At 39.5% G+C, this 12,905-nt stretch overlaps 2 protein-coding genes across 3 annotated transcripts in view; one reads left to right on the top strand and one right to left on the bottom strand.

Moving 5' to 3' along the window:
• Positions 1-572: 572 nt before the first annotated feature.
• grsf1 (G-rich RNA sequence binding factor 1) lies at positions 573-6,057 on the bottom strand. 2 transcript variants are annotated; one of them, XM_040003530.1, is made up of 11 exons: positions 5,969-6,057; positions 5,605-5,852; positions 4,385-4,529; positions 4,132-4,287; positions 3,846-3,980; positions 3,291-3,429; positions 3,062-3,171; positions 2,181-2,305; positions 1,972-2,107; positions 1,036-1,087; positions 573-652 (listed from the first exon to the last, which is right to left on the bottom strand). In XM_040003530.1, exons 2-11 carry the CDS (start codon positions 5,803-5,805, stop codon positions 649-651), a joined length of 1,203 nt encoding a protein of 400 aa, XP_039859464.1. In that variant the 5' UTR covers positions 5,806-5,852; positions 5,969-6,057; the 3' UTR covers positions 573-648. The 2 variants fall into 2 exon arrangements, with proteins under 2 accessions (XP_039859464.1, XP_039859465.1); XM_040003531.1 differs by lacking the exon at positions 5,969-6,057 and having other exon boundaries at positions 2,181-2,306; positions 3,108-3,171; positions 5,605-5,962.
• A 3,060-nt stretch (positions 6,058-9,117) lies between these two features.
• Positions 9,118-12,905, top strand: part of mapk1 (mitogen-activated protein kinase 1) — a 37,441-nt gene continuing 33,653 nt past the window's right edge. Inside the window, exon 1 of the mRNA XM_040003532.1 lies at positions 9,118-9,488. Within this exon, the coding sequence (XP_039859466.1) occupies positions 9,343-9,488 (146 nt within the window). The 5' untranslated portion in view covers positions 9,118-9,342. The remainder of the gene's footprint in view (positions 9,489-12,905) is intronic.

Consider the following 12,905-nt stretch of genomic DNA (forward strand, 5'->3'; position numbering starts at 1 on the left):
ATTTTTGCAACGTTGTGTTAGTCGGCACTCGTTTCCCTTCTTTATGCTAAGCTCAGCTCGTTTCATGTAATGAGAAATAATAAATGTATTTTGCAAATGATCAACTGATTCTTAAGGTCACAAAGCTGCTTTTTCTTTCCTGCTGTTGTGTATTAGAAGTGTCATTAACAAAAAGGCTTAAAATCAGTCATGTAGCATGAAGTCACATCTGAGTCTGGTGTGTTTTAAACTGTAGCAGGTGAATCATACATTTTTAGACCGAAGGCTTTTTGCTCTGGATAAACTGAATGTGTTTCAGCACTTTTGATGCACGGCTCTGCCTGGCTGAGGTAAAGTGAAGACAGGTTTATAACTTATGTTCTGTTGATTTAAAAACTAAATCTTTATTTTTTTTGTGGCTGATGATGATTAACAGGTGAAGTGGAACAGCTTCTTGGCTTACAATAAACATGAGCATTTACAAGTGTTCGCCTCTTTCTTTCATTTTAAAGTGGAGATGCAAACCTCCAGAATAAAATCAAAAAAGCATTACAGGAATATTACATTTGATTAAATAAAGACGGACTGCTTTGTCTTTGACACCAGGAATGTTTATTCGATGTCCACGTCAGGCTGGAAAATAAATACGGGAATCCTGTGTGTCAACGTTCACCTGCAGGAGAGGGGAAAAACAAAACGCGCTCAGTCAAGGCAGCTTAAGTTTTTCTCTGGAGCAGCTGGGTTACGCTCAGTAATACGTGTTTAACCTCTTTAGATTTTCTAATATTAGTTTTACATGTAAAATCAGTCGATCCGTCCATGAATAAGAAACAAGAAGAGGGAAGGATCGTTGTACGGACCTCAGAGCACTTTGTCTACGACACATTTGCATCCTTTCCTCTCCAAAACTTTGAGACCAAATATTTTCTCAGAAAAAGGAAACGGCACTCTGTTGGACTCTAGTAATTATTGGTTTACACAAATAGGGCCGCTCCCCTGTCTTATGCATAACTTGGTCTCTTTTAAAACTAAACTGATGGTAGATGTGTTTCCTACCTGCCGTCACCGTCTGCAACAGAGTTGAGAAATAACTCGATGTATCGCTCGCCTGAAAGAGAAGAACCAAACAAAGTCAATATGCCACCGATCAGTAAGCAGCAAAGACGCGCTTTAGACATTTAGGCCAATATTATTTGGATCATAGAAAAATATATAAAGAGCAGAGAAGACTCAAATTATTCTTGTTTTTCTGATTTACGACGTTATCACAGACATTCAGGAGAGAGAAAAGGGGGGCATGGGGTGTACTAGACCACATTAATTTCAATACTTTCGTAACATTTTTCATATTGAAAGAGAAATAATATCAAATACTGTGTTAATTAATTGTTGTAATATTTAAACATGTAAAAATAAAAGCTTTTTTCACAATCCCATAAAAATGCACGAGGGCCATTAAGCTCGCTGACCTGAGGGTTGTTGGTTTGGACGCTGAATTATTATTAATGTAACATCTGTTTTCAGCAGCACAAAAACTTGCCTCCTCTTAACGTCAGAAGGTTTTCCAAGAAGACGGAGTAAAGATAACGTTTATGCCTTAGTTTAGTTTGCATCTATATCTTATTTCATTCAAGTTTGACATTTGACTCGAGATCATTTCCAGAGTTTTGCATTTAAAAATGTTTTAAATGTAATTTAAATACGAGGCGTACGATCAAAGAGATTATTTCGGGGTTTTGACAGATGTTGTATGCAGTTAAACTTTAAAACATTCAAGTTTCTAAAATGGAAATCAATGAGAAGTTCATTCTGAACTCATCTTTTGAAAATGTATTATTGCTCATTTATAAGACAAAAGTATTTCTTATCCGATTACTCAATTAGTTGATAAATTACTCGATTACTAAAATAACCGACAGCTGCTGCCCTGGTAAAGAGTTGAACTAAAAGCAAAAATAAACGACGCTGTGAAAAGCTCACCAACGGGCTCACCTATGTTCATCCTGTCTTTGGACATGGCGGCCACGGCGTCTCTGTGGCAGTGGAAGTAAACGTCAGCCTCGCCGCTCGGCCTGCCGTCGGGACCGCATTCGATCAGGATCTTACACACGGCCAGAGGATAGAAGAACTGCGAGAGAGAAACACCGACACGTGAAATCACCAAACTCAGCTTCATTGTCTCAACACGTGAACAGCTTTACCTTCACTATGTCTTCCCCAGAAGCCTGGAAAGGAAGTCCCCTCACGTGGATGTAGTGTAGCGGTACGGTGGAGCTCTGAAGGTGAAGTGACGGAGGAGGCGAAGCAGGTGATCTGTTTTCAGGGGCTAAAACAGGACCCATTACACTGCTGTCTGTTAACCAGGCTCATGTATCATTTGGGCTTGAACTTCCACAAATGGCTGAAACATCATCAAATATTCACTGGAGCTATTAAAGCTTGAAATGTATGTCAGAACATTCACATTACACATGCTGGGAAAGGAATGTGACAGTGACACTGAAATACATTTAATCTATACCCCCCTCCCCCGATGAGTCTTTATCAGGGTAGCAGAATTAACATGCCAGAGGGACGGGCCACCACCAGCACCTGTTGCACCGTATTGAACCCATAGAGGGCGCCAACTGCGTTGTATATGTCAGGTCATTTAAATGCTTTCTACCCTGTAAAGAACAAGAAAGTCTTTTTTTAAAATATGGCTTCTAACATTGAATTGGCACGTGTAAGAGTTGTCCACATGAAGAGTTTTAACCCCTCTCTGTGTTACCTGTTCGTTACATCCTAAACTTGTCTTGTCACATCTTAAGTGTCATTTATTTTCCCATAAATGTATCCGTCTACCGAATGCCTTTGCATTTGAGGAGAGGATGTGAGGCGAGAGGGTGTTTGACTAAATGAGACACCGAAGCCTTTGAGCCTCTTTTCAAAACAATGTTAAATATGATATTTTGCAGAGCCACATCACAAATGTTTTGTTGTAGCCACTCCAGCTGTGCTTCTTTTTATTTGTTTTATGTTTATATTCATATTTTAAGTGTAAGATTTGCACGTTTTTCCAATTCCAATTAAAATTCCTCACCACTCCTCCCGTCCACTGACTGAGGCCTGGACTGAGACGGAAATGGACTCGTTCTCTTCCTCCAGGTCGAGTGAATCTCATCTCTTCTGCTGGGAAACACCTCGATGTATCTGCAGATATTAGAAACAGCACAAGAAGCAACAAACATGACAAAAAATAAAAGAGTGCACTTCTTCTTGGTCACCAGAGAAACATCCAGGTGAATTCGAGAGTCAGTGAAGCTTCCCACCTGCTCCCTATGATCTCTCGGTCTCTCTGCAGCGCTTCATCAGCTGCTTCCTGAGACGTGAACTGCACATAAGCCACTCCAGACTTTCTTCCCCTGGAGTCTGTGACCATGGTGATCCCGTTCGCCATTATCTCCAAACCTGTGAAACACAGCTTGTTAAGATAAAGTAGTTATAATTCTTTTCCCCTTGCATACTTTCACCTTTTCAAAAGGCTCAGTGCCAGTTTTCTAACTGAAAGCCGTGTGCTCAGCTGCTCATGTTGGGAGGTGAAACAAATGAATCCTACGAATGTGATTTACCAAGTTTATCAAATCATGCATGAATTTATTTAAAAAAAATTAATCAGGACACTGCCAAGACAGTAAGTGATAACATTTTATTTAGCCACAGATGCTGAGAATTTTACTTTCGTTTTCTTGTCTTCAGACTAATAAACCAAAATCATTACCAAGCTCTACTTACATTCAATAGCTAACATTTATTTGGGTTTTTTTGCAACTAAATCTACTGAGTTTACACTGACAAGAGTCCCATACTGTAGCAACACAGTGTACCTGAAAAGAAGTGGACAATGTCATCCTCAGTGCAGGTGAAGGGGAGCCCTCTGAGCAGCACCACGCCATCAGCTCCTAGAGGCTGGGTGGCTTTCTTCAGGATGACTTCAGCGTCACCGTTTGTCACTTCATACACTGAGACAGGACAGGAGAATGTGTTCTTGTGAGTTAAGCCAACATGACTGCTTCTTATTTATTATAAATAAATGTCTGTTGTCAGGACCCTGAAACTGAACTGAGTTTTCCTTCATCAGTCTTTGTCAAGGACTTCCCGTTTGGAACAAACCTTCAACGTATCGTGGGCCGAGGTACTGCCGGTGCTTCTCCAGGGCTTTGCTGACGTCCTCCTCGTGCTCCATCTCAATGAAGGCTCGTCCTGACGGCCTCCCCAGCCTGTCCAAAGTCAAGTGGATGCCTTTCACCCCATCACGTATCCTACACTCTGGTACATGGTAATTGCAAAAAATAATAATCTCATTTAATTTATTCATATACTGTGTAGTTACAAAGTAAAGGTGTGCCACTCCTCAGACTCCCACCTGAGAAGAACTGCAGAAGGTCCTGAGTGGTGCAGGACCATGGGAGACCTTTCACCTGCACGATGTAAACCTCCCTGGACTCTGGTTCTGATTCAGGATGATAGGCCGGCAGAGGTGGGTAGTCATCCTCATAGGTTCCTCCTGTCTGGAAGATGTAGAGTCAATTAAATCAATATATCAGTGTGAAATGGAAATGATCATACAGGCTTGTTTTATCCACTGATACAATTTTAACTGTATGTGATTTTATATTGTAAAGGACTTTGTCACTTCTGTATTTGCATCTTTCTGGTCACTGCTAGGTTAGGTCCTACCTGCACCAGGATCAACTGTATTATATGAAAGAGATGCTGCAGTGAAAAAAAATTAAAGGAACATTTTTGAGAAAGAAACAGTGGTGAAAGAAACAGTGGTGAAAGAAACAGTGGTGGTAGACGTCATTTGGATGAGTGACAAAACGTTTCTCCCAATGAAAACTCTACGTTAAGATGACCAGAATCAGTCTTTTGGGGTTCTGTACATACAGTTTTTATACCCCTTTTAGTGAAAGGGAAATGAAAGTTAATTTAGATAATGCTTCAGGATAGCTGCCCAAATAAGTGCCTGGATGTGTTTCAATGACAACGACATGCTGCTAGAAGGACCATGTAGTCATCAATTCAAGTTGATGCTGCTCTTCAGTAACACCTGTCAAATCCCACAATTATAGCAGCTTTATAGTGACTAGGAGTCGGAAAGCAGCCACGATAGCTCAGGTAGAATAATTGTATGTACTGTAGAAGGCAGGTGGTAAACCTCAGAACCAGCTCAGGTCAACTGACCATAGCCAGACCACAGAGAAATAGCTCACATTAGAAATTACTTATTCTTTTTTTCTGACAGTCATTTCCTCCACTGCTCTCCTACGCCAGAACTAAGGAACCCCCACACTAGCCCCTGCCAGAGTGGGTTTGGTACAAGTGCTTTCCTTTACATGAACAGGGATATTTCTGTCCTGGAGTTTCGCATATAAGGGACACATTTCTAGATGAAAGTTCATAAAAAGCACGAATTTAAGTGTCTGATGCTCCCCAAACAAAACATACGCCCGTGGCGTTAATAAACTCTTCTAGAAGCATCTTCAGAGCAGTTTTAAAGTATCTTCTCGGTCTTTAACCGTCTCTAGTTGCCTCTGTGACCCAAACACATGCTAAACCACGCGGGGCTGCTCTGAGACTAACCTTAGTACAGAAGCGGCTCTGGCTGCTTCTAACTGCGGGCTGCAGCTCGCACAGTCTCTGGAGACAGGCTGTCCGGGCCGCCGAAGTCAAAGTTCGCTGCTGAGTGAAGCCGCACATGCGTGAAGCTGTCGGTACAGTTAGCTGTCTGACTGCGACACACCGCCGCAGTAAAAACCACAGAGATTTACCGCTGCAGGACATCGTAGCCGAACCAAGCCGGAAGTCAGGTCAATAACAGACAGTCTGTTCTGCAAAAGAAATGAGGCGCCCGAACGGTGTGAGACCGGGTTTCTCTTAATGTAGTCGGTTAGCTTAGCTAACTACCGGCTTAGCATCACGATAACCTGTAAATGAACACACTCACGTGGGTCGGTGACAGTCAAGGGCAGCGCTCGAGAATGTGAAAATGATAGTTAAGTTTCACATTCTCAATATCCGGTTTGGATTTTCACAATAAAGGTCTATTTCAAGGGCAGGACGCTGCTCTTTCGACATAATTCTATTGTATGGTTAAAAAAATCTTCAGCTTTGGTTTACTTTTTCTTAGTTTCAATATGGTATCTGACAGGAGAACCTTTTTTTTAGAAATCACAATAGAAATTACGACATGAATGCAGCTTTTCAGAAAGCAGTTGACTTGGCCATGTGGACATCTCAAGTCTTTATTTTATTATTTGTGTTAGTGGATTTTATAAGTATAATAATCTGGCTAATAACTGTTACAACTGTTGTTGTGTTTTTATTATTTTTATTTTTTTCAAAATGTATTTTTTTTAAATTAAATGTTATTCATATAGCACTAATGCACAACAGAATCACCTTAAAGCACTTCATGCTTTACGTTAATGACGTTAAAAATAATAGAGAGAAACAACCATAAACCCCCCCTATTAGCAATACTTGGTGAAGATGGGGAGGATAAGCACACTTTTATCAGGAAGAAAACTCTGGCAGAACCAGGTTTTGGTCAGTTGTGATGCAGCAGTAAGAATTTTAAAATATTAAAATAATATTTGTCATCATTCATGACTGAATTGTAGAAAAACAAGTGCAAGGGATGATTAACATATTAGTAAGACCTGCTGTGATGTATGGTTAGGAGATGGTGGCACAACTGAGTTGCAGAGTTGAAAATGCTCAGGTCAAATAATCTAGAGACCACAGAGGAGATTCAAGGATGTAGTGAGAACATGCAGAGGGCTGGCGTCACACAGAGGAGGATGCCAAGGAGAGGATGAGATGGAGGCAAGTGACCCACTGTCATGTCCCCTAAAGGGAGCAGCCCAGATAAGAAGAACAAAACATCCTTGATAATTAAGCAGATCTGATATCTTTTAAATGTTTTATTGCTTGCTTATGTATGTATGTATTTATTTAACTTTATTTTTAGATTCTTTCACATGGATTGGTTGTGATGGGTGCAAACTGCTAAAGACTGTGTGACAACAGATTCATCAGTAGTTATACAAATGTGCCACAAAAAGAGAAGCTGAATTTTTCACATTTATATTTGTCATTATACATGAATATTGCTGTGGTTATTTAAAGACAGTTCATTTCCGCCTTAGATATTAAATAAGAGTTTGTTGATCAGAGAAGCAGACTGGGCTTCTTTTGTTTTAGTGGGCCAAAATGGACGGGATGTTATTGTGAACTACTGCAAACTTGATGATCTTTAGCAACTTCTGCCTTGCAGCGCTTCCTCTCTCACATAGTATTTAACCCACACTGCCATCTAGAGGTCTGGGTCGGTGTGGGTATTATGAAGGGCCTCATTCACGAGTATGTGCGTAAAAATCTTCTCACTCTGTGGAGATAATGAGGAAGTAGTGGTTAGTCGTGGTTTTTGGTATTTTCATATCTTCTAAACAATCTGCTTCGAACCTTCTGTCGTTCAGCACTTCTTCTTTTTTTAATGTAATGGTTTTTCATTCTTTTCTCTCACTTCTTTTTCATTTAGTTATTTATGCTTTAAAGGTTTGTCTAAATAAGTTAAACAATTACAAACTAGAGGGAACTAAAGCTATCAGCAGAATGTAAAGAAACCCTATGACTTTATGCCCAAAGCATCAGTGTACTGTGTGGAAGTGATGCTAGCTGAAGCTGAATTATACCTGAGCTACCTGAGCTGCACTTTTGCACAATACAATCTGCTACCACCAGGTGGTGCAGTGTGTCAATGTAACATTATTTAACCAGGTAAGTCATTGAGTGCACATTTAAAAGGTAAAAGAAAGCAGCTCATGTTTAAAGCACATGACAACTTACTTTTTTAAGGTGCCCCCCTATGGTGCAACATTTAATGAAATTCTGCAGATGGAAAGTATTATATGCAAAATAAAAGCGTTTATAACCTTCCAAAATTAACCAGTGGCATCAACTAAATGCGTAGAAGCTGCGTCATTGATGTTAAATCCGCTTTTCTTTCTTTAGAGATCGAATAAGTTTTTATATTATATTTATGTTATAATAAATTAATTCTAAAACTTCATCATCATCATTTTTATAGGTAACTTTGATGTGAAAATTTTTATTTTTATAATCTATTTTAAAATAGCTAAGAAGGTGATAATTTTCTTTTTTTATGCAAAAACCTGAAATAAAAGGGTCTCGACATGTAGACAAGGCTGCATATGAAATAATGTATAAGTTATTATACTTTATGTCCTTAAAACTTTACTGAATTTATTTAGAGCTCAGCATGCCAGATCAGATCATAATTTAGAAATATTGTGACATGGAGAAACACCGATTTCATCAGTTACAGAGAAAATTAGGACATGTAGATATGTCATTTCGTCACTTGACTACATTTTTGTCTTTCAATATCTCCACAACCAAAGTTATTTAGTTATTGAACAAACCTGCAAAGGTCGAATTCATAGATAGATAGATAGATAGATAGATAGATAGATAGATAGATAGATAGATAGATAGATAGATAGATAGATAGATAGATAGATAGATAGAATTTTATTTTGAATATGCAAATATAACTGAAATAACAAGAGAAAAAACAAAAAACAAAACTTAACAAACATCAAGTTTTCATGTATATCTATGTCTACAGAATGTGTGTGCCAGTAGGATGCAGTTTAGTAGGATGACGTTTACACTTCATGCATTTAAAGTAACTACTTTCATCGGGAAAGTGTTACTTTGGGGTGTTTTTTCATGTTTTAAAAGAACATGTAATCTTGTTCTGCAGCTGCTAACAGGTAGATCAAAGCCAACATCAGAGTAGAGGTAAATAATAATAATAAAATAATATAATATAGTATATATAATATTACAATTGCATTTATAGCCCACTTGATAAAGTTCCAAGAGCCCAGTTTCTTTTTTTTTGTATTTGTAATATTTCAAATGACGTAAATGTTATCTGAAGTCCTCTCCGTTACAGCCTTTCTGTGGCAGAATAAAAATAAAGCTTTTTTTCTTTTAAAGTAAAATAAATAAATAAAGACCGGAGTCACGTGACCGCCTCCGTTGATGTCTTGCAGCAGCATCCTCTGCTGCGCGCTCCTGCCTGCGACAGCACAGCCGCGGTGTGGTCGCTCTGAACGCACGTTAACGGAAAGGAAAAAAAACACTCCACACGTCGGGAAGGCCTCCGCCACACTCTACACCCTGTTGCAGTCACAGCGGCGTCGGATATAAACACAGACACGCACGTTTTTCTGATCCTAGTCGCTCTTTTTTTACATTTAAAAGCCCTTTTAAAAGACAGTCCTCGTAATGGCGACAGCTGCGGTGTCTGCCCCAACTGGCAGCGGCCCCAGCCCCGGGCCGGGAACGGAGCTGGTCCGCGGGCAGGCCTTCGACGTCGGGCCTCGGTACAGCAACCTCTCCTACATCGGCGAAGGCGCCTACGGGATGGTGTGGTAAGTTGTAGCCGAAGTGTCTCGGGCTGACACTTTTTGATTTTAGCCCGACGTAAACGGCGGCTAACCCGCATCTTTTCCGTTTCTAACTGTCATGTTTCGTCTGGCTAGCAAGCAACAGCGAGAAGCCGATGTTGCTTAAAGGAAGACGGCAGTTAAATCCCGGCCGGTGGTCGCTGACTTCATGCCATTATACTAGCCTGGAAGTGCATTTTATGTGGCTACTTTTAGCTGTTATCAATGCTGAACAGGGTGGACGATATCTGAGGTATCGATCACTTCAGGCGGACAGAGGCGTTTCCAGGATTTCTTTTAAAGTGGGGTCCGCAGAGGGGGCCCGCGGGGAATCGGAACATTTGATCAGAAATAAATGCAGAGTAGAAAAAGTCACTGGGTGTGATTTTTCAGGCTCGCGTGAAGCTCTGTGCACATGGGAAGTGATCGTGCTTAAAGGTTTAAAGTTGTTTTTACTAAATAGCTGTTTCGCAAAGAGATGGAAAAAAACAGTTTAGATTCTTCACTCGGCTAAAGATCGTTATCCTGTTTAACTAGACAGATGCTGGGAACATGTTTTATATTCTTAAAGTTCCTAAAGTAAAAGGAAACTCATACATTACAATGTCACATCAAGAATATGGATTCATTGTTGTGTTTATCAGTTTAATATTGCAGCCATTAGCGACTTAATTGTTTGTACTTTATGTGTACTAACACAGTGTCATTTACTGTTATAATTGTGGAGAAACCGAGGCTTTAAAATAACTGGATTGAATAACAATTAGACTCAATCAAAAATGCTAATTCCATTTATTCCAGTGGACAGAAATACAAAAGTGTCTGCTTTAAAACAACCCTCAAGTCACTAAAACGACCCATCAGTGTCAGTTATGCCTCCCATTATCTTTATTTTAATATTTATATTTATGTTTGTCACCGGTTTTCCTATAGCTATAGCAGATATTCTAAAAATGCATAGTTTGTTTTTGCAAACCCTAATTAACTATACTAACTTTGTGTGTTAGCTCTCTGCCTGAGGCTTCTGCAGCAGTGCTACTCTGGGTCTGTTAGCCATGGTTCACTGCACAGTCACAATGTAGTGATTAGAAGTGGAAAATTACAATAAACTCAAACCTTTAATGTAAAAAAAAAAAAAAAAGGACTCCACTTAAAGGTACCTGGAGTCATGTACTCATGATGCTCTGAGAGCATAACTATTGATTTCTTAATATGAGTAATGTCACCTTAGTGTTTCAGCTGTAAACAGGTTTTTAATTTCTTTCCATACAAAAGTAGTTGAGTAGAAGCAGAGAGTAGCGTGGCGTCGAAAAAATAATGTAACAGAAAATAAGAATGTCTCTTACTTCAGTTTCTGTAACGTGCTGCGTGTAGTCATCCAGTGACATGTGCAGTAATTTAATCAACTCTAGTTTCTATATGTGTCTTCATGTCTTCAGGTTTATTTCTGCCACATTTACTTAAACATTTACAGAAATGCAGTTTTAATCTACTACATTCTAGGTGCTAATAATGTAATTTGCACCCCACATGATTTATCTTGAAGCCTTGGGTTCTTAATATTTTAAAGATTGTAATGTATACATGAAAGTACCCAGATGCATTTAAATCATCTCCAGCTGCATTATTAAAGTGATGATCAATGATTATGATTTGATATTAATTCTGCATTTGCTTTGTTAATGTTGCTTTGAAATGTAAAGTTTGTTTTGGTGCTGTGTTAGTACTCTCAGGCTGCTTAAGTGAGACTTTCACTTAAGTAAAGAGTCTAAATACATGCGTTGCAAAAACACTGGGTAAAAAAATATGTTCAGTCTCATGTGCACATTCCCTGTAATATCATCTTAATTATTGCACGGGGCTTCACATGAGCCTGAAAGTCATACCTAATGTTTTCTAGGCCAGTTTTCTCAATCAAATATTCAGATTTCCTGTGCCACCTCATTTAAAGCATCCTGGAAATACCGCTAGTGTGTGGGCTTTATAGTGAGCTGACATTACCTCATTAAATTTTTCTTTCTTTCTTTTTCTTTTTTCTTTTTGTTCCTACATGAGGTTAGTCCTCTGTTTAAGTTGCTTGGTGTTGCATAAAATGCCTGGAAAATGTATTGTGGGAGTATCTCAAGGGGTTTTCCTTGTAGCTGATGGCAGATTACAAGCAGTATATGAAGGAATGTGCAGGAAAGATAGACCACAGAAGCATTATTTTCTATCCACTTTCTACCTAATGGTATGCTATCAGTAGTGCAGTAGAGCGTAAACTCAAATTATTCACCATTTTATTTGTGGTTTCTCTTGGTAGTGTACATTCCCACACAGGAATGGCAATCAAAGGTAACTTAGTTTTGTCCACATTTCTTGGTGTATTAAATCAAACCCTACCCTCTACTTTGAAAAACACTTCTTGCATGTGTTTCTTTAGCCTGAGGAGCTGCTTCTGACCTTAAATGTGCACACTGTACAGCATTACATAATATATTGTCCTTGTGTCAAACAGCAGCAGTGTAGTTCTTTTGTCTTCTGTAGTTATAGAGAGGAGCAGGCTTTTCTGAGAACAGGCTTTGACACACAGCCTGCCCACGGTGTAGATGCACAGCAGGTTGTTTTAGCACCTTTTCGTCTGCAAACTGGAAAACCCACCGAAAGCACACAGCTACAGTTGTACGAGCAAAGAAATGACTCGTAGCTCAAGTCAAGCCGAATTGAAGTACATTTTTCCATGTGAGGATGTTCACTTGTAAAGAGGCCTCTGTGCTTTTACAGTAATGCTTCAAAGTACGTGTTGCAGTCTGCAAAGATGGCATTATTGCAGAGCTGAGCTCACATTAAAATTACTTTCAGAAGTTCACCTGCTTGGACAACTTTAGAAACACTGTTGCATGAAAATATTACCGCTGATATCCAGCTAGCTTTTATTTGTATGTTTGCAACACTTCAGTTTTAACCACACACTGTGGTCAGGAGAGCTAACACGACTGAAAACCAATGATGATGCTTTGTCTTGCTCACCGCTTCAGCAGTTTCTTTATGTTAATTGTAACACGTGTTTGCAAGGTTTTACTGCAGTTTACAGCAACCTAATGTTCTACATGGATGCATCACAGAAATGGAGGTAACGGCCGCAAGGACACAATTATACACTGTATCTTCAACTAGGCCGCAAACATCAAGTTGTGAGAGGTGCTCAAGCAGCTGAAAGAACGCCACAGCACAGCATGTGTCAGCAAAGTGATGTCACTTTTGCTATGCGCTGTCGTTCACAAAGGTGACGTTTTTTGGGGGGTTTTTTAACCAATGTTTTAGTGAGACAGTATAGAAGCTCAGGGTAAACAGAGGGAGATGTTCCCACAGTTTGGAAAGATGAGACTTAGTGGAAAAAACCTTCTTTGCTTCCGGTTTTGA

This window comes from Simochromis diagramma, unplaced genomic scaffold (assembly GCF_900408965.1).
Source record: "Simochromis diagramma unplaced genomic scaffold, fSimDia1.1 OVJJ01000583.1, whole genome shotgun sequence".
Taxonomy (NCBI): Eukaryota; Metazoa; Chordata; class Actinopteri; order Cichliformes; family Cichlidae; genus Simochromis; species Simochromis diagramma.